Below are 24,660 nucleotides of genomic sequence, written 5' to 3' on the forward strand. Positions count from 1 at the left end.
GCGCAGTTCATACGAAAATCCGTACCGGGCGTCGTTTTGATTGAACACAGCGAACGAGTGGTCCAGTTTGCAAGCGTCTGAAGCGCAATATCGAATCGCATAGCGCGTGTGACTCGAAGATCGAGTTCCAAATTCCCTAGAACGAAGTGAACGAACGAAACGAAAGGCACAGATATTGGGCGCGATAGTGAGGTCTATTTTGGTGATTCGGTTTTTTTGTGCTTAAAAGCGGTGTAAGCTGGTGAACGAACATTAGCTGTTGAGAGAGAACCTGACGAAAATGATGAAATATTTTTTATTGGTAAGTAAGCAATAAGTGTCTCTGTTCGTGGTAGTGCATGTTTTCTTGGGTATTGTAATATGACAAAAAATTAAAAAAAATATATTTATGTTCAACGATGTGTTAGTTCTTTTACATCAAATATAACAGCTTGAACGCTAGCAATCAAATCAAATAGCAATTTCTTTTGAACGCTTTCTTGGTAGTTTTTCTTGTATAAACACGATTTACTAGAAAAGATAGATAAAAAATTGATAAGGTTTATTATTAAAAAATTGATTAGATTACTGATAGGAAAAGTGTAATAACACTGGATAAAAGAAGCTTAATAATATTACACCAGAAATGGCCCCTAATTTATCCATTAGATTTACTCTAATTTATATTGAATAAATGCGTGTGGAATTGAATTTGAATTAAAACGTTGCCTAGCTACCAGGCACCAGGCACCTCCATCGCCTACTATGTCGCAACACGTGCTTGCGCAAGTACGCAATGAGCGAATTCGGTCAATGATTCCCATTTAAATGCAAATCGTACAATGCATTACGCCCAGAATAATTTTCCAACGAGCAGAGCGACCACCGTAAAATCAATTCCCCCCACAATTCAATGAATCGACAGCGTGTAGGTCGTCTAAGATGGAGAACGAGATGTGGCTCTCTCTCTCTTTCGCACTTCCCACGAACCGGGTGCGATGAGTCGTCGTTTCGTTCGCGTGCCTCGAATGGCATTTTCTCCAGCACAACCACCAGATGGTTGGGCGCTCGAGCTGGCTATAAACTCGTGTGGGTCGGTTCGAACCGGTCCGGTGAACAAGATAAGCTATCGCTCGATCGTCGCGTGTCAAGGATTTCGGCCGGTCGTGTGGTGCATGGCCCCGTAGACGTCGTTAGAATAAGATCAAGGCCACCGCAGGGAACCGAGCTTCTGCCCAGGAGGAAAATCCAGGACGTTTTCCATCAAAGACGCTCGATTTCATGGCTTCTCGTTTGTTATCGCCTCGTTTCGCAGGTCGCAGCCGTGGCAAGCCTCGGTGGGCAGGCGCTTCACTACGGTGACGAGGGCATCGACGTGAAGATCAATGTGGAGAAAAACTCGAACTCGTACCTGTCCGGTCGTCTGCCACAGGGCTCGTTCGAGTACGGGCTGGACGTCGTGAAGCAGAAGGACAACCATTTCCAGCACAAGGTGAAGGGACCGGATGACGTCACGTACGGGTGCTACGGGTTCGTTGACCCAGACGGCAAGCCCCATCTCGTGCATTACGTATCGGATCTCAAAGGATATCGCATCGTGCCGCCAGACTCCGCCACCAAGATTTACATTTCACGGCTCGAACGTAGCATGTAAGTGTTCTGCTTGAATGCTGACTCAGTTCAACACCTGTGTATTAATTGATTTTTTTTTTCGATTTTCAACTCCTTTCTGATGGCGCAGAAACAACGTGTACCAGGCCTCACAGGAAAAGGACGTCCAGTGGAAGGATCTGTTCTTCCCACCTGCCTGCAAGCAGCTGTACACGGAGACAAAGCGGGCTGCTCCACCGGCCACTCCACGACCGACACCACCCCGACCTAGCCCGACTCCACGTCGTCCGGCACCCACACCTACGCCTCGCCGCGTGGTACCAGCTCCACCTCCACCACCACCACCACCGGCTGCCCCGGAACCGGAGTTCACCGCATCCAGCAACCTGTGCCCGTCGGTGGTGCAAGCCCCGCCGGCTGATCTCGTCCCGCAACCCGGCTGCTCGAAGGTGTGCGATGAGCTGAAGGACGAGCTGAAGGACATTAAGGCGAAGCTGAAGCAGCTGCTGGACACGCTGGCGGAGAAACCGAAGGGTGCGGCTGGACCAAAGGGCGCCACGTTCGCCTACTTCCCGGTGATGTTGAGTGACGGCCTGCCGCAGGGCGTTGATGCGAGTTCGGCCAAGTTCGCTTTTCCGGCTGTCCCGCAGCAGTGCGGCCGCCAGTAGGGCTGTGGGAAATGTGTCCCTGTAGGGCACCCGGAGGGTGTAAGTTATCCGATGTTATCGTGTGTTTGTGTGTCAATCGAGTCAATCCTTTATGTTAGAGAGCTTAGCTGTAAGGGGGAGGGACACGCGCGTCGAACTCTAAACTCTGTAAGATACTGTAGTCGTAAGTGAAGTGAAATAAATGATCGTTTTATTTTCCAATAAACAACAACCGTATTTATTTGTCAAACGAGCAATAATTTAGAAGCTTGGAATATGAAAGAATCGCAAGAAAGAAAGGAAATAAATGTTGAACAAAGCAATTGATAAAATTGATATATTACAAATTTAAATAACTAGATCCTTTAATAAGGTTGATATCGCTTTTGCTCTTTTGAATATTCTATAGATGGCTTTTAAGAAATATACCTTTAATATACATTTAAGAAATATACCTATAATCTTGTGTTTTTCCATACTAAGGATTTTTTTGAGCATATTTATATCTTAATCTTAGACTAACAAGCTTTAAAAGTTACAATTCATACAAATGTAATGGTTTTCAACTGATAAGTGAATTCTAATAAATATATAATACATTTTTCGCCTTTGTGCCCATTATTACCTTTTCAGGTAATATTCTGTGTATGGTTCTTAAATCTTACTACTAATGGTTTCATTTTTAACCTAATTCCTAATTCCTTAACTCCTAATTCCTACTCCTCCTAAATACTAAGGGTATTTAAAAGTCAATCATTACGTACATACGTCCATCACAAATTCGTGGAGTACATTGATTTTCACTTATTGTGAAACAGTATTTTATTTATTGAATTGCATTGTTTTATCACAGCTAAATCAATTTTGTGTCATTTCATTTTTTTTGGGTAAACTTGTTATCGTTAAGAAGGTGAGGGAACAACTGAGCATAACATCGCTCTTTCATTATTCTTATGTTTCCGCTGATGGGGTTTGGATGTGTGATGGATTCTTAAAATGGCGTAGTGTGAAGTAATTTTCATGTAGCATGTGTTCAAGGTGCCAGAGACATAACTTAAAAATAATAGATAGCAAGTATGGTAGAATAACTATACATAATATATGCATCTGTTGATAACAACCTTTCATCAGTGCTTTTCACTAGCATACGCTTTGTTAAGTATAATGAGAACGTTGCATGAATTTTACAAGTTTAAGATCGTACGATTCAAAACATCGCAAAATGAAAATACATCGCCATAAAGAAGCATAAATAGAGGATGAGAAAAATTCATAATATACCCAAAGACGTCTCTCAACATTTAAATTGGCTCAAAGAATCCGAAGAATATAGCTTTATTCCGAAACAAAACATAAAGAACAAATTGCATACTGTTAGGCGCATACAATTTTACAAAACTCTGAAACGGTACACCTTTGTTGAATGTATCGCTCTACAGCAAGGATTTTTAGTTGAATCTGCGAGGCATTTTATCCTATATATCAAACATTAATCATCGTCAACATTGATAATCATAAATATCCACAGATCACCGATTAAAATACAAGGTATGAAATAAATAAAATAAAAAGAGTAATTAGTGTTGCACCTTCATTGAGAATAAAACCATCAGATTTATATGCCAGTTGAAGTAGAGGAGTACTTTTATATTTTCAAATACAAATGACCAAAAAAAAACCACAATGATTGAATAAATTTGATTGTAAAGGTAATCGTGGTCAAGGTGTTTTGATTAATTTGATTCAGAAGACATTTCACAGAAAGCGTACGCTGAGTGCTTGTTTACATAATTCCATTTTTTTTCCTCGAACTGCTGCATCCCAAACAAAAATTCTCGCGTAACCCATCAGGCTTATACCGAGATAAGGATTGGTTATAAACCACAACTAGCAGCATGATGAATTCGTTTGCATTTTCAGAATCGAAAATCAGCTCACCGGACGCCGGTGATCAGGTTCGATTTTATAACCTTGCCAGTAAAAATGCCTCTTTCCCGTGCAATCGTGCTCGTTATGCGGTTCTAGATGTCGTTGTGGTTCTTCCGCCTCCGAACATGGTGCGCATCCTGAACCAGTTTTCGCGAATTCCGAAAGCGTTCTCTGGGGTTATTTTTTTGTGTTCCGGGACGAGATGTTTTGGGTTTTGGGTGTTTTATTCTGGTTGGCGTAAGAACAGGGTTATCCTGCTCGGGCGCCCGCGAGCTGCTATTTTCGTTTGCGTTGAGCCCATAAAAACAGGCTCACGAATTTCGAGTCCCAGCCCTGGCGTTCTTTTGCCGTCCATTTCATCCCGACACCGAGAACGTGTTTCCAACAACGAAACTCGCTTTACGATACGTTATCAATTTAAACTAGTTCGATTGCAGAAAAAGCGGGTGTTAGGTTTCAGCGTGTTCGGAGCGTTGAAAACGAGGCGATGAAGCAAGCGCTTCCTCGAAATTAAACCGAAAAAAGGGAAGAAAAACGAAAAGCGAACGCGAAGACGGCAGCTTTATTAATATTCATTTCTAACGGCGTGGCGTTGAGTTTGCGCTTGCGGTTAACTCGGTGTAACATGGGCCGTCGCGAACTACCGTGCTGTCGTGGGGCAGTTCTTGTGATCCTTGCGAGCGGAAGCTCCACCAACCACGGGGTAGGTTTTTGTCGGATTGTTAGTCCCTGTCGAAATGCTGACGTCCGAACGCTCCCGCTTTGGACGAAGTCGGTCGCATTCTAATTTCATCCACCATCGCCAGTGGTCCCCGGTGACGTTTGGGGTAAATGTTTGACAACCGATTAGCCGGTATCCTTGAGGGACAAACAAGATTTACTGGCATCGTAATCGCGTCGCGGGTATGATATAACAATAAAATACATTTTCTCTTAATGATACTGGGCTAGCGCTAGGCCGGTGAAACCGAGAGGCTGTGTTTTATTTTGCGCGATTCGTATGCTTGATATTTTCATCCGATAATCTGCATATTTTGATTAGTTTTAAGAAACTATTCCACCGGTAGCGAGGACATGTACGCCACGGAGACATGAATCCCATCGGAAAACGCTACCCAAGAGCAGGGAATCCTGTTTAGCATTTTTTCTGACGAGCGCGCACCAACCAGCAGATAATTTAGAATATTCACAATGTGACCTTAAACACATCGTAAAACATCAAAACTTGTTCGGCGGAGCAATTGATTTCCGGGACCGTAAAGGGACGGCCAAATATTGTTATGGCGCCCCCAGCCCGGCGTCGTTATCGAAAGAGCACAAGCAAATGTCACCGCGTGAGCGAGCGCGCTAAAATGACTAAAATTAATTGTAACGTCTCTCCCCACGGTGCGATATCTGAGATAATTCCATCTTAACTGCAACTTTTATGGACGCGACCATTTGTCGCTGGGCTGGGTGACCGAAAGGCATGCTTTTCCGATGGTTCGGCTGTTCAACCGGTTTTTCGTGCGCGCCAATCCACGGCGTAAGGGATGCGCGATATCGAACGTTGCAAATCGTCGATCCCAATCTGACCCCATACCGGTGCGGGTCGAACGGTAATTAATGTGCGCCTTCCTGCTACAGCGACCGTCGTTAGGGTTAGGAGTGATTTTCACCCTGCGTGCCTGCGTATCTTATCAGCCACCGACCGGCTTGGGGCTGGCGGACTTTTATTTGAGCATTCAAAAATCAATCCACTCTGGGGCCGTGTTCCATCGCGATTAGACGGCAGGCTTCCGGGCTCGTCGAGAGATCCCGACAGTGGAGATGAACACACTGCACGCCCAAAAAGAACCCAATGTACAGCCTCGGGGTCGAATGGGTAGAGTTTCGCATTCTTTTCGCAAATGAGTTTTCCTTGCGTGCCTGCGTTCAATATAGGAGGATGAAAGACAGAGAGAGAGAGAGAAAATGTGAGGCAGCTAAGGCAGCAGAAGAAAAAAAAAATTTAGACAGCTTCAAAACAAACCAAGCAGCCTCCCTTTTTTTCCTCAAGAGGAAGCTTTATTTATGTATCTTTTTAATTTTCTCTCGCTCTTTAGCGTCGTGTTGGATGAGATTTCGGTCCCTGGTGCCGCACACCCGTACCACGTCCCTTTCGCGCGCGTCAACCCGCTTATGCTGGGGCCAATAAAGCGCACAAAGATGCAGGGTTCCGCTCGGGCGACGAAGAGTTATTTCGCGAATCGGATCAGAACTGGAAACCCGCGCCTCCGGGGCCTGCATAAGTAGATCCGGTTCAATGTTCTGCCCGCTCGCGGTCCTGTTCCACCGAAAGCGGTTCGATGAGTCAATCGGTCGCGGCAACAGCTTCATCCCACGCAAGCAAACCGGAGAGCCTTCTCTGAGCTGAGGAGGACATGTCCCTTGCCAGCTCGCCGCGCTGGGTTTTGCGATGCGCTGTCTTTGTGGTCTAAATCGATGGCACTAATTTAGTGATAGTGCTAGTTTCTAGCGCTGTGACGCGACCGTGCGTAAAGGCTGGTAGCCCGGTTTGGTGGTGCTAATGGGAGATCTTTGTTTTTCGCAGGGTAAGAAATCACCAAGCGCGCCCGATAACGCGCGGGAAGGCCGGTGAGATTTACGTTACGAATTAAGACGCGATGTATATGGGTTTTATTTTATTGGAGCAAACGTGGCCCCAGCAACCAAGGCCAGGTGTGCGCTTAGAAATCGTATTCAGGAATTGCAGCGGTTTGTGGAGGGACTTTTTGGAATGATTTAATTGTCCGCTGTCATTGTGAAAAGTATACGGTATTGAATATCCGTGAATAATACGAGTTGATTTCTATAAAATCGGGTAAATAATTGCATTAAATCAATCTTTGTTTTACATAAAGTTCTGATTGAAAACGTCTATTAATCCATACATATTTTACTCAGACTGTTAAATGCAAACAGGGCATCATAATATGTGTCTTTGTGAAAAATATCTGGTCCATGAAAAATTTCATTTGTCATTGAACTTGATTTTCCATCGTATCACATGAAATAAGACCATTGATCAAGCAGCTAAAAAGGTGTTTCATCAGCTACATATTTCAACCATTTATTGGAAATTGTAACATTAAATTTGCAATCGAATTAATCTAATAAAATGATCTGATTAGAAACGAAATCAACGGAAAAAAATAATTCCAATTTCAGCTAAAACAAAATGTACCCAGAATTGAAATAAGATAAATTGCACTGTTGACAACCATAGTGCGTTTCTGTGTGTGTGGTCTATTTTTAAGAATCGCTATATATCACTATCCTATAAATCTAGATGAAATATTCCTCAGCCACACCGTGGCACGATGCGGAACAACCCATCTTCACGAATGTCGCAATATTTTATATTCAAAAAGAATGATTTTCCCACGGCCGCAAATGACTACGCTTTAAATTTATGGAGTGTTTGGCGGTTAATAACGCACGCGGCTGACTCAGCCTGTTCGTTATGCGCGCGAGCGGGCGTGTGCTGAAGCCAGCTCATCTTCTTTTAATCATTATCAAAACGCTTGCAAGCGCTTGCCAGGGAGGTCGAAAAGATCGTAGGTTGCCCGGTGCGATCTCTACCTGAACCGCTGATGGCTAAATGTCATCAGTTCGGCTCGCGATAGATGACGTTCTCGGTCGGTGAGGGTATGGTTGGAAAAAGAACTACAAAACAAAACAACAAAAAAAAAATGAGACATCAGGAAGCACAACAAAAAACAGCATCAGTCTGTGGCCCGATCTGACCTGATCGGGTGGAATGATGGAACGATGATCGAGCCGGTTGGCTGAGGATGTTTCGCAGCAGCCAACTATTAGCATATTAGCATATTGGCATGGCGAGGGAGGCACATAAATTCCACCGCGTATCAAGAAGTAGAACAATGGACTTTAATTTCGAGGAGGTTAAAACCATGCTGGGTCGTTTATCAGTGATAGGGTATGCGAGCGAGGGTAGCCTTTAACAAGTCGATATTAGCCAAACGATCGATTCACAATCTCGATCGATCGGTCGAGTGAAGTGTGCGTGAGTGTATTATCTCGCGAGGGGTAATACTAATAAAACTTTATGAGGTGAATCTGCGCCAGCTGCACAGTATAACAGTGGACGTGATATAACTGTTCCGTGCTTGCCGCGGGAAGATCGATCGCGATGCATCTTTGAAATTCAAGGACTAATTTGCGATCGAGCGCTTTCGGTGGAGGGGTTAAAATTTAACATATGACTGATAAATAATGCATGTTCGGTTCATGAGGTGATCAAACAGGAGACAAGTTAATATGCTGCTGCTCCTTTTTTTTGCTATTTTAAATTATTTTGTTCCAATGTTTGTATTGTTTAGCATACGTTTAATTTATGGAGGAATGTTTCGTAACGCTGAGGGTCTGTCTCCTCGCAGAGTCATTTTGGTAATAATTTGTAACATGACAAACTTGCGTTCTAACGTATTTGTATGAAGCAGCTCGCGCTGTAAATAATACCGGCCACCCAGCATAATCGATGTAACCGTGGTTTTACAATCAATTAGACAGTTTATAGATCGTAAAGGACTGATTTACAGCGATAAAGTCTCGGAAAGCATGGCGCATGGTGTTCAGCAAAGAAAATCATTTTTAATGACTTTGGAAGCTCGTCTAACCATTTGCGTTCTCAAAGGCAACTGAAGGAACCTCGCGGTTAGGGGCTAAAATTCTTTATCATAACCACAAGCATATACGTCCCCATTTCCAATTCAGGGAAAAAAATAAAAACGGCTCTCGAAAAAGAGCGACCCATCGCGACAGCGGCAGCATTGTTTTGCATCAGTTTATGCAAATCGTTTGTATCTGGCCGTTTTTCTCGCCCGCTGCAAAACTGTTTACAATATGCGTCCGGATTAGAATCGTAAAATATTCTTCATTTCCAATTTGCACGCACCAGCACTCGCAACTCGGCGCTCGGGGTGGGTCGGCGAATTAAAAGCTCCTTCGATGGCTGGCAGAGGCCGGTTGTGCGCTTCTCGGGTATACTTCTCGGCAGCCGCACCAGCACACGTGGGCCGTTCTTTCCGCTCAGGAAGGCCGCAATTTGTCTGTTGTAAATTAGTAAATGCCGAGCAAAACGACGAGCGCCATGTTCCGCTGTTGATCGACGGCGGCTGACTTCCCAGCTGACAGAAGATGACGGAAGACAGTTCTATTAGCAGATGAGCTTCGAAAATAATTGGAAATCATCGTTCATCCCCAACCCCATCAGTGCCAGCTTGGGCACCTACCCTCTCGTATCACCCCAAAACCGCACCACCACGTGCCCAGCCGCCCACTGGTTCCACGCATGCTTGAGATCTGGTTTTTATTCTGCTCGAACGCGATCGTAAGCTGCGGGATCGACCATAAGTCGCGGGTTTTCGGGGCGCCCTGGGCTCATCAAAAATGCAAAAACGACGATATAAAACGGTCACGACGACGACGTGGTGAGCGCGAGACCGTGTGTGTGCAGTTGTGTGGAGGTATTTTATTTATTTCTCTCCTTTATCACACCGTGTGCTCTTTTTTTTTTTTTGAATTCGCTGGAGCCATGGTGGAGTTTTCTTCCGAAACCGCTCTCGGTCGGTAGCGTCTAAGGATCTCCGCGCGACAGTTTGATGCTGCTTTTTACTGTTGTTGTTCTTTTCGCTTTTCGCAGGGGGTTTCTTAATTCGGGGAGGGCGGCCGTGGTTGTTCTTTTTTGTCACCTGCTTAAAAGTGCTCCAAACTTTGGTCCGAGCTTTAGTCGGACGCCGGCTGGTGTGGCATCGAGAACGCCTTGAGTGGAGCTAAAAACCACGTTTCCAGAGCAGATCCTTCCCAACTAACTGGCTGGGCAGGCACCGTGTGGTCGCGATAAATAATACTCTCCATCACTGTGGCCGGAGGTTGTTTTTTTTTGCTTTTGGGGGAGCCCGAAAGGTGGCAAATCGTTACGAGACCTGCCGTTGTGCGACATTAGCGATCGTTTTCGTTTGTTGTGCTGCCAAACGCAAATCGTTCGGCATTAATAACGCGGTTGCGGAAAATTCGGTGCCGTTTGGCGTGCGAAGATACTCGGCTCGGGGCAGGGTTGGGCCATATTTCTTGCCCCCTTTTCACGCCATTGTCGACGGGATCGGGCGATTTGAAGTGAAGCAGCCAATTTATCTGCCATAAGCCAGTGACTATGTGGAGCCTGCGTGCGGTGGTAAGTGATGAAGCGCTAATATATTCTGGACTGCTAACACAGCTAATGATCGCGAGGCCGTAAATAATCCCTGGCTGCGGTGCGTGCCTGCGTGTGTGCGTGTGTGAGTGTTTGCGTGCGTGGAACGTGTTGGAAAGGGAACGGCGTATCTGGCTGGGAGCAAGGCGAATGAAATTATCCCCAAATTAACACATATGTGGAGTATTTTTCGATAAACTCGCGCGCTATTTCAGTGAAATATTTTTTTCACAAAATTTTAAAAGCACCATGAGGTAGCTCACACCTTCTGACGCTCGAAAAAACGCATTCAGTTTAACTCTACCGTTCCATGCGCTGGGAGAAGCTATATGCGGGAAATGTGAGCATTTCCAAGTATTTTAGTACGATTCGAATTACTTGTGAGGTTTTTCAGGCATGAACATGCATGAAATATTCACTTTCGGATGGAAACGGAGTGCTTTTTTTATAGAAGACGTTTTATGCACGTTAAAATTCTCGTTAAAAATCCTTTTTATGCTATGCATGCTGCAGCTAGCACGGAAGCAAGTGATTTTTTATTTCGAGTGAATTGCTTTTATCGAATTGGTTTCGCGGTTCCAGAACACCTGCTATTACCCATGCCGGTAAAATGTGTTTGCTGCCAGGATCAGGAGAGCTATAAAACGCACTGTTCGAATGCTCGAACATTACATTTGTTTTAACGAGCAATGTGAGAAAAAAGGATTTTTTGATGCATTTGTTTGGAAACCCCTTTTGAAATTAATTTGCATGACGTTGCCGTTAGCAACGGTGTGCAAATATTTTCTCAGTTAATGGACAATAAAATGGGTTTTCGGATGGTAGTGGTTTATATTTTCCACGTACTGGTACAAAAAACAGGGAAATACGATTGTAAGCGTGGTGGAAATGCTAAATATGAGGAAAATGCGAATTCTGCTGGAAAATTCGAGTTACCTTAATCGCATGCAAATGTAGCCGAACTTGCCCTTGAATATTTCCATCGATACATACCGTCCCAAATCAGCTCCACCCGGAAGCATCCTTCCGTGGATCGATCGAACCTAATCAAGCCAAGGGCTCGAACCCTTTGTTGCCGAATTATCGTGCTACAAAACGGCAGGTGCTACAAACGCGAAGAAAATCTCTACCTTTGATAGCAAAGTAAAAAAAAAACAAAAAATGCTCCACCTCCGAGGGATGGCATTCAAGAACGATCGGATTAAAGTGCCTCATCGCCACCTCGTTTACAGCGACGCACGGGGCCTGTAACTGAGCTAAATTTATGCAACCATGTGTGAAGATGTTCGATGTTTCGATCGTAACGCAAGGATTCCATTCCACGGTCGGCTCGCTTCCGCATTTGATAGCAACGGCGATCTAGCGGCGTGGTGCGTTATTCGGACATGTGTTATTCGGAAGATGCCGTAGGTTTACGATGGGCCCACCAGCTCAGAATTAGCATGTTTTCTCGACCGATACCTCCGATACCTCAACGGGGCCTTTACTTTAATGGGCATTGGGGCCAGGCGTGCAGCTGGTTATCGAGCTGGTTCCGAAATCCGTTCGCATTGCCTTACATTGCGGCCTTGGTGACGGATTGCGTTTTGCTCTCGCTCCGTCCCGGGGAGCGCACGGAACCGGTCGTGGCCACGAACTGATGTCACCAGGTGTCATCGCGGGTATTAAAAATTCCACCGCCATCGAATATGCATAGCCACCGAGCGGTGGTTCTTCGCACCCGGCCAATATTGGATCATAACCATGGCATTTTCCGTATACAACGCATATTTAAACGGTGTCTCGGTCGCGTAGGAAGCGACCCGAGTGCGTGGGATTAGGCTTGGGGCCAGCCGGACCGCCTGGACAGACGGTTTTTGTAACGAAATCACGCCAATTTGTAGCCTGCCCGTTCGCACGGAATGACTCCTCCCTTACTCGTGGGTTATCAATAAATTGAAATCAACTAGCCGGGCGTGCTTCCGCGCTTAGCTCATCCGCGGGCGGGCGAAACATTATCTCGTTTCGATTTATTTCTAATTTATTTTTTTTCTTCTCCGTTTCTTTTACGCTTTTGCCGCTCCGTTCTTGGGTTGGACGTCCTTTTCGGGATGCTCGTGCGCAACAAATGGTAGGTCGCCCTTTGCGTGGTGTGCAGCGCGTTGGGAGCTGCACTGAACGACAACATCGACATTGACATCAAGGTCGATTCGGATTCGAAGCTGTATCATCAGGGTAAGACGGTCGAGGGCTCGTTCAACTACGGCTACAATGTGCCCCGGCGGAACTACAACCAGTACCAGCACAAGGTGAAGGGCCCGGATGGTGTGACGTACGGATGTTACGGGTTCGTCGATCCGACGAACGGGACGCATCTCTATCACTATGTTTCGGACCTGAAGGGATACCGGGTGGTGCCTCCCAATCATCCGACGAAGGTGTTCACCGAGCGGGTGGCCAACAGCGTGTAAGTAGCGAACCCGATCCAATTTCCGTGCGAGGAATATCGAATCAGATTCGGGGGGTTGATTTTGTATTTTCCGAACGGTCGCTCGAAGGGACGATGGATCGTTAAAAATTGGCCGTTATACGATTTTGCGATATGTGACGAATAAGAGCATCCAAGGGCCGAGATGGGTAGCGAATGTTGCTTCATCATTCGCAGAATCGTTTACGTCAAATATGATTTTAGTTGTGGAAAGGCTGCACACGGTCTACGCTCAGTTTTCCTAAATCCCTAACAAGTTTTAGAATCTTCTCAAAGTTTCAATCTTTCTATGGCGAAGCTGTTCAAAACGTATGATGATACCAATATTTCAACATAATCAACTTTTGGGCATAACTTCTTGTTGTCATGGTTACCATGACACACTAAGTGCGTGACAGACGCGATGAAGATTGAGCGGAATCCGCAGAATTTAAGGATAAAACGTCCCAACTCGATTTCCTCTCCGACATGTTTAATAAAGTATTTGGCAAGTCATATAGCTCGTCGCATCTGGAACCCGAATGAGGTCCATCAAATTCCACTACCTTTTTCTTTTTTATTCATTGTCGACTTCTTTTAGTGTAGAAGTTCTCGTAGACATGGTTACCATCACACACTCAAAGCATGGCAGCCATGATAAGGTTTGCGTGGAATCCGCAGAATTCAAGGATGAAACGCTTTAGCTCGATTTCGATCGAGGCGATATTTTTTTTTTTTTGCGTAAAAAGTATTTTGGAAGCCACATAATTCTGCGTATCTCGGGTCCGATAAATGTCGCATTTTTGTAAATATTCTTTGGCCTATCAGATTAGCCTTAGCGAGGTTGTAAGTCAATGTTTGGTTACATTTTACCACTTCCTTGAAACCCCAGGCGCTGGATTGTTAACAGGGCGAGATTATATTTGTATAAAAGTGAGGAAATTTTTAACGAAGCGTTTCCTCTGTTCATTGAGCTCAGCTTCTTCTTCCTTGGAAGGTTGGAAATGTGCCAATGCAGATGATAACCCCCCCCCCCCAAATGAGACCCGCAAAGGCACATTCCGCGAAACTAAAAGCAACTTAGCGCATTTTCTTCAAAAGGATTTACTTTTCCATAAATGCTCCAGCGCGTCACAAACAACTTTCACAAATTGTTTTGACGAGGCGGTAGCTTCTTGCTTTGGAATGCGAAGCCGGAGTAGTCCCTTGGGGGCTCTACCGATGGGTTGGGTAGCGAAGGACAAGAAGGACTGACAACTTTGTAGATAATGCGATCCCTCTCGCGATTTCCACAGCGCCAACATCTACGATTCCGTCGGTGAAACGTACGACTGGGAAAAGCTCTACTTCCCGGACGTGTGCCGCGTGCTGCAGAAAAGCAAGGAAGAACGCAACGAGCTATCCATCCCGAAGGGCTACCAGGTGAATGATGACGGTTCCGTGACGCAAACGACACAGAAACCGAAGCCCACCGCACCACCACCAACGGCCCCTCCACTCCCACCCGTCACCCAACGTCCCACGCCACCTGTGACAGCAGCTCCACGACCTACACCAGCCCGTACAGCAGCTCCCACGCGACGTGTGACTCCACAACCGGTCACCCAACGACCAACGGCCGCAAGGACTGCTCCTCCGACACCTCAAGCTACTCGTCCTGCACCAACACCTAAGGCTACTCCACGCCAGACACCAGCTACTCCGCGAGCAACGAACCCTCCACGACCCACACCGGCAGCCACACGTCCTGCCGCACCAACAAGGACCGTGCCGAAGGACACGTTCAAGCCACAAACGCCGGTCTCAAAACCGAGCGGCAACAAATTTGGACCGAATCGGGATAACTTCGTTGGAGCGCCGGCAACGAATGCGGCCGAAACTCTAAAGCCACCCCGTTAGTAGTTTCTTTGTGGCGAAAATCGAGTGGCCTTACGTGAACGTTTCACAAATTCGATTCTTTTTCTCTCTCGCCTTTTTTGACAGAGGATCTGCAAGCGGTCGGGCAGGACATCTCGGAGCTGAAGCAGCTGTTGCAGATGTTGCTGAAGTCGCTCAACAACTCCCCGAAGGCGGGTCCGGATTGCGATGATGGCGGTCTCGGAGCGGTCAATCCCAACGCCAAGCAGGTGTTCCTGCCGTTGGTCATCGTGGACGCGTTGCCCGGTGCTAAGGGAGGTTCGAGTGGTGCTGCCGGAGTGCCTCCTGGCAGCCAGTTTGCTATTCCGTCGGTGGGTTATGGTGCGTCGCGGTGTAACACCTGCGGTTAGAGCCACCCGGCTGGAGAGGCGAATACCGAGAGCTGTCGATGCTAGTTTTAAGTGCTCATAGTGCTGAGGTGAATAAATTTACACAAGTGCACGAGAGTTGTTCTTCTTTGGCGTGGTTGAGGGAATGTAGCGTGTTTGTAGAAGGAATCCCGCTAGCTAGCGAGGCGGATTGGCTGGATCAGGCTAATCCGAGGTTTGGACAAGAAGCCAGTGCCCAGAGGAAAGGTCTCGTTGGGTAATGTTAGCTTATTCGTTTGCACTGCGAAACTGGTTAGTATGTGAATTATGAGATCTGTTGACTTGCAAAATCGTACTGGGATTTGCATCTCCTTTCACCTATTGGTATTTCATGCAGTTGAGTTTATTCGATTCTAATATTTGGAATGCATTATTTTCGTGGAGGATAGTTGAAGCTGTTGATAAGCTTTTGTATGTTGTCGTTGCTAAAGTATTAGCAGCATGATATCTTAAGTGATGCACAATGAACCTATTAATTTGCTGTAAGTGCTCTCTAATAAATACCTAATCAATAAATGTTAAAACACTGAATGCTTACTTACTGCATGGTAAGGAATGATTTCTAATTAAGCTATTTTTTTGAGATCATTTAACTAATACCCTAAAATTTTTGCTATAAATGTTATAGAACAAACAAATCATTTTGAAAGGCTTAAGAAGGCAGCTCTTAACCGTACAATGATTTAAGAGAAAAAGAATTTTCTTTACAATATACAATAACGACCTTTGTTAATCTTTATGAGGATTTGCATAATATTTTAAAACTCTTATTATAAGTTACATACATCTCATTATATTTATCTAATTGCATCTATTTATTTATTGCCTAATCTAAAGGAGACAAAAAGGGTTGCTATTTCGCACAAAAACGTTATCATTTCTTTAGTTACAGTTCAATTTGATTTAATGCGTGAAGAAAATTAACTCTTCAAGAATCTTCCGCCGACATGCATGACGAGTTTATCTAGGTGCATGAAAATACTGTTTGCCATACGCATTACAAGAATAACACGCAGTCTACCTCGAGTAGTTTGCTACGTTGCGAAGTAAACCATTCCAAGCGGTTCCGGTTCCGGTAGGTCGTCTGCAAAGTTCTAGTGAATCGGTGAAATGGAGATGGCCAACAAGATGGAGATATCTCCGTTTGCACACAAAATTAGCCAGAGTAAATAACATCGAAACACGGGTAATCTGCTCCGAGTGATTCGTGAGTATCATTACAGAGTGTGTGCTGGAGTAACTTGAACCGAATTAGGTATGCATTTAACAACCACTTACGTATGTAAACAATATCATGATATTACGCGTCGGAAAGCTGCCTAAATATTGATTTAAATAATTGCTAATGTGAATGTCAATAATGCACAACATGAGCTATATCATCCCGATTCGATTCTATCATCATGGTACAGCATCATGTAACAGAGATCCAACAGCTGCGGGCAAATTAAAGCCGCTGTTACGCATATTCCTTGCAAATGGCCGCTTTAATACCGGTCAATGTTTGCGGTCGCTCGTCGAGGTGCTCCACTATTACACCACGGGTGGACAACCAGAACGAGTTGTGTAGTGCTTCCCGCAACCTCAAAACTGTGTCATTGTTGCCGGTTTTAAAGCCATATCGGCCCTATTTTTGAAACCCTCCAGCCCGGCCAAGGGAACGGTCATACATTTGCCGCGTCTTGGAGTGACCTCAGCGGCAGTGCCATAAAAACGAACACACAATGGCACCAATCGAGGAAAACCCTGACATTGGGCGATTCAGCTCAACCGTTTGATCATAGCGGGTGGCAATAGGGCAGTACTTCATCCACCCACCAGCGTTCCCATTTGCGGTGCCGGGGCAAAACACAGCATCGGCCATATTTCGTCGTCGTCCGCCTATCAGTGTCTATCAGCCGTCGCCGTGATCGTTAACGTCACCAACGGGCGCATGCGGGAATTTGTGGGTACGTGGGGATTAGTGTTATTACATAACTTTTGACGCTTTGTGTATCGAGATGATAGCGCACGATGGACCGGACATGTGTCATGCGCCGGGCAGCATTCCATCGAGAAAGCTCGTCCTTCGCGCTCGTCGCACGTGAGCTCATTTGCGGAACAATGTCACGATGTTGCTTTGTGAGTTCATTTACGGAGTGATGCTGACAAAAGAGCTGCTTTTGCGGGAAATCCGTGAGGCTTTGCATTGCAAATTTGCCTCTTAAGAGCACTGATGTGTGGGTGGAAGCGTAGAAAGAATTCCCCTTTTTAGCTTTTCTTCATTCGAATGTAACAGCGTTAAAATTGTTCTCTTTATTCTAAAGTTACTTTGCAACATTAGCTTTTCCAGAAGGAAAACTTTTCGAAGGGAGAAGTATTTAAAAAAATAAAAATCTTGACTGAATACACCATCGATGGCAGTAGAAGAGCACCGTTAAAAAAGGGCTTTTTGATGTTTTCGTATCGGGGTTTAACCACAATCCCCTCTCGGGTGAGGGTTTACTAAAAGTTTCAAACGCTTGCATGACATAACGACTTCCTTCTCGCCGCCGAAAGAGCTCGCTCGCTGCACAATGGCTGTCGTGTGGTTAATTTTGCACCGCTCGGCTACTTATGACAGAGCTCTGGTACAGCTCTAACCATGCTAATATGTGACCACCAGAACGCTGGCCCTTTTGCACACAAAGCAAACGAGGTTAGTTCCCACCCGGGGGCGGAGAGCATAATGGCGTTAGAGTTTCTTTCACGAGCGCGCCCGTCGGCTTGCAGGTGCATGGACTCGTCCAAGGGTGTGAACCGAGCGAATGCAAGAGTGCATTAGAAAGACCAAGCCCGCGGAAGAAAAAGATGAGCGATAAACATCACCGCAGGGCACTTGATGGGTGTACGAAAGACTTTCAACAATCGCCATCTTGTTGAGGTGTTTTGAGTTCAAGGAATGGCGGTGGCGTACTTGAGAGCGTTGTTAAGCAGAAATGACAATCGCAACCCATAGTATGATCAAAAGAGAGTGTCTGTTACTACAAAGCCAACGAAATAAAGGAAATGTAAAGTAAGTAAAATTTCGCACACATTTTCTGATACAACATTCGATTAAACGATTTTGAATATTTGTTTGTTGAATTGAATAAATTTGTTTGCTCCCATGAAGTCAAATACGGCTTAGTAATAGCAATCAATACACTTCAGCCAGCAAGTGCACTGCTTTACACGATTAATAATGTATTGTATTATGGCGCACCGATTTTGCTGCAACTTTAATGCGCCTTTAAAATCGATAGCAGCTGCAGAGCCACGATTAAAGTAATGAAATAATCACTGACATCGTTCAAAGTACGTCATGTGAAAAATTAATCACGATTCAATTACAATCTCTTTGGTGTGGTTCGAGAGAATGATGGAACCCGCCACATAGGTGGGAATAGTTTTCTTCCTTGCCAGCGTAGTTTATCGTCAGGCGGTAGCAGCAAGGATGTTAAGCACAAAATGAAACTAATTCCAATGAAAGAAGAAACGTTGGATTTGTGTAAAATTTGATTGAAATTATTTGCTTGGCTGAGCAGCGTGTAACAAGAAGGGCTTGGCATGATTTGCACACGATACCATTCAGCTCAGTTCATGTTACTTATAATTAAGCCATGTTTCAAACTACTATCATACAAAAATTTCCACTTCGCTAGCTGTCCCATCATCCTGCACTCCCACGAAAAAGGGCTTCAAATCAATAGTTGCGGTATCGCTTTTTAGCTCAAAATACCCGCCATCGGCCTTGACGGAGCCTAAAGTGTTGCTCAAATCGCTGTTAAGCGTAATAGAACACGGTCCGAAGGCACAGGGTGCACCTTTCAGCCGTCCACACCAGCGATGGAGCGATAACGCATGGTAAACACCGAAAATAGAGGCTAGGCGAGCGTGATTCACTGTTCTGGGTCGTCTTTCCGGGTTTTGCACGTCTTCGCAGCCCGTCGTCAGAAGGCTATTGGTTGCGGTTATTTGCTCAACTAAATATACACCCGAAATTATCCGTCACCACCCACTAATTACACAACCCGCTCGGAAATGTTTCGCTGCGTCCATTTAGGAGGGTAATTTCAGAATCAAACACCATTGCTCGCACAATGAACCCACGTACCGCGGTCGCGTAATGACTTGTCCCAGCCGTCGTGGCGGGTTTATCCGCTCCAGGTCGATCTTGACGGTGGAAACTCTACAGGTAAGGTTTCACGGGTTGCAAACTAGGGGCTTCGAAGTTGTTTTCGAAAACAAGAAAATTGCAATTCACCCCGCCAGAGGGTCCTGTTCGGTATGCTGTAGATGTTTCTTTCCCGCAGCGTTACGCTTCTATCTCATGGTTCTGAAGCCCGCGGTAGCAAGTAAAAGGATGCCACGGTAAAGCAATCTGTTCGAGAGAAATTAAGATGAATTACAGCTTGCCGCTGGGATTAATTATAGCCTTGTCTAACCGCGGTTAACCGGGCTTTGGCTTTACCAAGTAAAGATCCGCTGGACAATGACTCAAGGAAAAACAAAAATAAGACGTTTTTCAAGATGTATATTGAGTTTGTCAGTTTTCATTATCCGGCCACACCTTCACTCCAATGGCTACTAGACCTGCTGACCCACTTGATGCTGTTAGCAGACCCACTTGAAGGTACTCTTTTTGGGAAATGTTATTTACGATAAAAATTAGTGTCAGAATGATTCCCTTCATACAGCTAACATGGCTTTTTTTCTGTATTTTGTCACTTTTTGAAAACAAGCACTTACAACACCGTTATGCAATCCCAACGTCAACTCTATGCCTCTCGTGGCGTCCAAAAGCCTGAAGGCGTTTGCAATTAGTGACCGTCTTTCTACTCCTGTGACCTTAACACTGGTACCTCACGCAGCAGTAGTGTTTGCTGCGGATGGTAAATAAAGGACTGTCCCGTGTAACAGTTCTCACCGGCCGAAACGGGCGCTTTTGCAACTCTAAGCGATCGTGCAGAAACATTTCAGAGGTCATCCGGAAAGAGTTCAACCACGCGGGTGTGGGTACGAACACATACACACTAAAACCCCGTTCAAGTTCAACCCCGTAGACCACTCCTTGCGCAGCTACGCAGAGAAAAACCCGATAGGGTGCGATCTTCGTCCCCTTTATCGGGCGCGTGTACGCAAATAGGGCTGTCGCAAGCGATCCACGTTGCGATCGGGCGAACCTCGACGAAGCTTCTTTCGAGGCCGGGCGGTGATGGTGCTCCGTTCCATGCCCAGCTCGTTGGAGCCGCGTGGAAAATGGTGAACCTAATCGTACACACCCGCGGAGCCATGCTTGAGCGCGATTGGGGGCTTTTTATTTTTCGCCCTCATGCCGTCCTCTTCTAAGCAACGCGAGTACAGATCGCATGGTTGAGACTGCAATGCTTCTTTGGGTGCGTTCCGGTGGATCGTGGCGTTTTGGTGACGCACCGAAAACCACCCCCACGGTGGGCCTATAAAACCAAGCCGCCGGTGGGAAAACCCATTACTTCCAACCGATCGCTACAGCGAGCAACAACAGCTTCAGTGTGGTGCCGGTTCTGTTCCAGCCAGTTTATTTTAAAGGTGCGTGTGATACCGTCGGAAAAGTAAGCAAAAACTCGACGGAAAACAGAATGATTGTGGGGGTGCGATTTTGATGTGCGTTTCGGGGGAGGTGGTTTTTCTTTGGATTAAAAAAAAGAACCAAAAACAAAGATTGCACCATCTTGTGGGAGGCAACAGCCTCCGAGCCAGTGATCGTATGCAAATGCGGGGCAAGCAAACGCACGTTTCTGGCTGATAAACAGCACGGAACGCTTTTTCGGGGTCGGCTCGTGCCAAATACCGTGGTTCAAACGAAAGCTACCCGACGCAAGTGGGAAATAGTGAAAGGAAATGCCCCTAGCGCCTCCCGTTACATTCCAACTACAGCTAGTCAGATAGGATAGCATCGATTGTATTGTTTTGGTTTTTCTCTTCCCGCTTTCCTTCCTCCTTGCATCCCGTTTGTTCCTCGTCTTTCTTTTCCGGTGAACGTGGCTGCATTCACCCAAAAAAAAAAAACGTTCGGCAACCCAAAGCCGACCGAAGCAGTCCCAAACGCAGTCCCAAACATCCCGAGCGAAGCTTCGACCAGCGGCGGCTGTAAAGTGAAAAGTTTTTCGGGGTCGACATTTTCCGGCAATTAATCATACGCACCGCAAGCGGCGCGGAAACGAGCGAGCGGTTCGGTTGTGAGTTTAGCGTTTTGCTTTGCGAAAGAAGTTTCATCCGGCGGAGATAAGACCCCGAGCGGTGCTACAAAATGCTTACCATAAGCGTGCTGTTTAAGGTAGGTAAACTGTGTGGGTGTGAGCGTGGGCGTACGCCTTTTTCGGGGTTAATTTGTGAAAGTTCACCAGAGAGCTGGAGGATTTTGCGATGTTCATGGAGAAGTTCTGGCATGCTTAAGACGATGAGGGTTATAACCCCTTTCCGTCATAGGGAAAATAAATCAAATTAAAATGTGGAGCTAGTCAGGGTGCATTTGTGTTGCATTCGCTGAAACACGAGATAAATTTGCAGATTTGTCTGAGTTACTGAGATATTTGATTGTTGGGTACAATAAAAAAAATGCGGTAAATTAGGAAAAGGATGTTTCTCAATCAAACGATTCCAGTTTGATTAATTCGCTTGTGCACAGGATGTTAGAAACTGTAAATGTAAACATGTTAAAAGGATCGGATTAAAGCTAGCTCCTTATTCATTGTTTTATTTGTGTTGAGCGGTCAATAGTAGAGTAATGCAAGGTTAATTTGAATAAAGTTGTGTTAACATCTAATAAACTAAAACCATTGTCAGATAAAAATATTTAATATGTCACGAATTGTATATGGTTGAAAATTCAATTCATATCAATTTGATCATGAAAGCCACACGCTGCATGTTCCATACAACAATCGTATCCGGCAAAGCTAACACATAAGTTGAAGCGTTTTTTTCTAAAATAATGGATTCGGATTTTTTCCATTAAAGCCAATCAAATTGAAACTTGTAAAAAACACTGCTATGAATGTAGATTGAAAGCATTTTTTTCTATGCGTTGACTGTAGAGAGCCCTAGAGAAAGGAGGATGCGAGATAAAAATCCTTCGTTCGATATACTCATGTTGATTTTCTAATACCTTCAACATCACAATATCATGACAACACAAAAGCTTTACAATAAAAGCCATATCCAACGGTAGCTTTGTGCTTGACGTAATCTGTGAAGCCCCTTTTTTCTCCGATAGATCGGAAAATTGATTATAATGTATATGATAAAGCGATTTAGGTTTTAGAGGCTTTTTCATGTCATAAAATGAGTGTATTTCACTGAAAATTGACATCCACGCCCGCCCACATCGTTCTATGAATTCGCCAGCTATTTTACAGAGAATAACGACTAGCTGACTACTTTTATAACCGTATTTTAAAATTGGCTAGATTGCGTCTGAAATGTTCACGAAAAAAGTTTTTTTCTTATTTCAAAAATATAGATGTTCTGATCACAAACCTGTAATCAGTTGCAAAAAAGGGGCTCAATCCACTGTTTTTGATGGAAATTTTATTTCACATTCTAGTATATGAACCTACTAATGATATTTTGTGTTTAAAGCTAAATAAGGTGCAGCAATATTTATTTCATTTCATTGCACGTATCTTAATTTGTTATTTTTGCTTGCATATTTTTCTCTTAGCTACCATGATAATGGAGATAAGGCAATTTGCGAAATAATCGCTAATTGAGATATGTGTGATATTTTTGATCAGGAATTCATTTTTTATATTCAGGATCTGTTTAGCACAAAATGCAATGCAACAGATATGTGAATTGTATTAGACATATTGGCCACATTTCTTCTGAAGCTTCTAGAATTATCATAGACCCTAAAATGCGTAGAATTTGTGGAAATCAATAAATTATCCTTTCAAGTAATTTTCCATTATGCTAATGAGAATGAAAAAGGCTCTTTTTGGGTGGATTTTATGTACCCAATTATACCAATTAACATTCAACAAGTGGTGGAAGCTCCAAAGGCTTCCAGCTGTCCTCGGAGCACGTGATTCGATGTTAATGAACCGTGAAACTGATTGCACGTCATCCACGATGACACTGCGCCGAGAAAGACGTGCGGACTCGCCCGTAATTGCGTGCAATGTCGTGTTCACTAAACGGCTCTAAAGCGTACAATCGCGAGCGCGCGCGTTCCGTAAGTGCAAACCGATGTAAATTAATCGGAAAAGCTGCGTCCTGTCAGCACAGCGTCCCAGCGCATTATGGACGGTTGGTCGAAATGGTGGGCCTCTGCCACGCAATTCTCTCACCCTTGATTCGGTACCATTCATTGCTCCATTCAGATGCTGCTGCTGACCTCGTTTTTGTCGCAAGCGGTCTACTGTCAGAGGTCGGCACGGGTGCGCCGCGAAGCTTCGAAACCATTGTTGACGGATCCGGCAGCAGCCGGCATCGAGGCATCGGAGGAGACCAAACCGGCCGGTGAGGTGTTGCGTACGGCGGCTTCGGAGAGGACACAACGCAGCTACTATGGAGGTGGTTCGAGTGAACGATGTATGTTTTTAGCCAAGTTTAAGCGCCACGAGAGTTTGTTATCGCTCATGTACTTATCATGTCTTCCATCCCACGCAAACAGTGTTCGATCTAGGGCTGCTGAGCAAACCGTACTATACGGGCAATCGTGGATACTACCCGTCTGGTGGCTACTACCCTCAGGGTGGCTACTACCCACAGGGTGGCTACTACCCACAGGGCGGTTACTATCCGGTAAGTAAATGTCATTTTCGCCCATGAATCGCTTCGATGCGCAGTTCTTCCAGAATATAATGGACGTACGTCTTTGAACTTCTTCCCAACCTCCAGCAGTCTGGCGGATATCCGAGTTCGGGCTACTACCCTGGCACGAACACACTCGGTTTCGGAGGTTCCTCGTACGGTGGCGGTGTCTACGGCGGATATGGCGGATATGGCGGCTTCGGAGGTAATGGAGGACTACAGTCGTACTTCGGCTACAACAACGACAATTACTACGGCAACCGTAACCTGGGCTACGGCTACTACGGTGGCACTTCGCCATCCGGCTATGTAGGCTCGACGCTCGTCAGCGGTTTCCGTGGTTACAACTGACAGCTGTCATCGGCTGCGCTTGTGCATGTGCTCGCTTCCTGTTGCGTGTTTGTGTCTCGCAATTATTGTGCTTATTTGTGGAGGGCCCCCGCCCTGTAAAGTGGGAATGTACCGAGGGCCCAAAAGTGTAGACCAAAAAATGTCCAAAACTTTTCTGATTACTTTCTAGTTGTTAACTCCAGACATTCGTCAGCATCTTACATCTTCGCTCGCTGATGCAATGTGTGTTACCATAGCACCAGCTCTAGCCATACGCAAGAACGGTACCCTCCTTTACGGGAGGGTTTACTTGCTCGAGTAAATAAAGATGTCGATCGAAGATCTTACCACCCACTGTGAAGAGACGTCGAGTCGCACGAGAAAATGCTGGTCCGCTTTCGC

The 24,660-nt window shown here is 45.3% G+C and overlaps 3 protein-coding genes across 3 annotated transcripts; all 3 read left to right on the top strand.

Annotated features, from left to right (window-relative positions):
• The first annotated feature begins 280 nt into the window (after positions 1–280).
• LOC128720813 (uncharacterized) lies at positions 281–2,258 on the top strand. The gene is made up of 3 exons (XM_053814509.1): positions 281–301; positions 1,295–1,629; positions 1,721–2,258. The coding sequence occupies exons 1-3, from the start codon at positions 281–283 to the stop codon at positions 2,256–2,258; spliced, it is 894 nt and encodes a 297-aa protein (XP_053670484.1).
• Positions 2,259–10,362: 8,104 nt separating this feature from the next.
• Positions 10,363–15,114, top strand: LOC128721098 (mucin-7-like). The gene is made up of 4 exons (XM_053814816.1): positions 10,363–10,383; positions 12,516–12,847; positions 14,143–14,741; positions 14,831–15,114. Exons 1-4 carry the CDS (start codon positions 10,363–10,365, stop codon positions 15,112–15,114), a joined length of 1,236 nt encoding a protein of 411 aa, XP_053670791.1.
• A 6,085-nt stretch (positions 15,115–21,199) lies between these two features.
• LOC128730615 (prisilkin-39-like) lies at positions 21,200–24,599 on the top strand. Its single transcript, XM_053823689.1, has 4 exons — positions 21,200–21,448; positions 23,496–23,706; positions 23,789–23,919; positions 24,016–24,599. The coding sequence occupies exons 1-4, from the start codon at positions 21,422–21,424 to the stop codon at positions 24,277–24,279; spliced, it is 633 nt and encodes a 210-aa protein (XP_053679664.1). The 5' UTR covers positions 21,200–21,421; the 3' UTR covers positions 24,280–24,599.
• The last annotated feature ends 61 nt before the right edge of the window (positions 24,600–24,660 follow it).

Source organism: Anopheles nili, chromosome 2, assembly GCF_943737925.1.
Source record: "Anopheles nili chromosome 2, idAnoNiliSN_F5_01, whole genome shotgun sequence".
Taxonomy (NCBI): Eukaryota; Metazoa; Arthropoda; class Insecta; order Diptera; family Culicidae; genus Anopheles; species Anopheles nili.

Excerpts from the sequence above, each read along its gene's own strand:
- LOC128720813 (XM_053814509.1), top strand. The coding sequence starts at position 281 with ATGATGAAATATTTTTTATTG. Across the intron at positions 302-1,294 it reads TGATGAAATATTTTTTATTG|GTCGCAGCCGTGGCAAGCCT; the intron begins GTAAGTAAGCAA and ends CTCGTTTCGCAG. Across the intron at positions 1,630-1,720 it reads TCACGGCTCGAACGTAGCAT|AAACAACGTGTACCAGGCCT; the intron begins GTAAGTGTTCTG and ends CTGATGGCGCAG.
- LOC128721098 (XM_053814816.1), top strand. The coding sequence starts at position 10,363 with ATGTGGAGCCTGCGTGCGGTG. Across the intron at positions 10,384-12,515 it reads TGTGGAGCCTGCGTGCGGTG|GTCGCCCTTTGCGTGGTGTG; the intron begins GTAAGTGATGAA and ends AACAAATGGTAG. Across the intron at positions 14,742-14,830 it reads CGAAACTCTAAAGCCACCCC|AGGATCTGCAAGCGGTCGGG; the intron begins GTTAGTAGTTTC and ends CTTTTTTGACAG.
- LOC128730615 (XM_053823689.1), top strand. The coding sequence starts at position 21,422 with ATGCTTACCATAAGCGTGCTGTTTAAG. Across the intron at positions 21,449-23,495 it reads CCATAAGCGTGCTGTTTAAG|ATGCTGCTGCTGACCTCGTT; the intron begins GTAGGTAAACTG and ends TGCTCCATTCAG. Across the intron at positions 23,707-23,788 it reads AGGTGGTTCGAGTGAACGAT|TGTTCGATCTAGGGCTGCTG; the intron begins GTATGTTTTTAG and ends CCACGCAAACAG.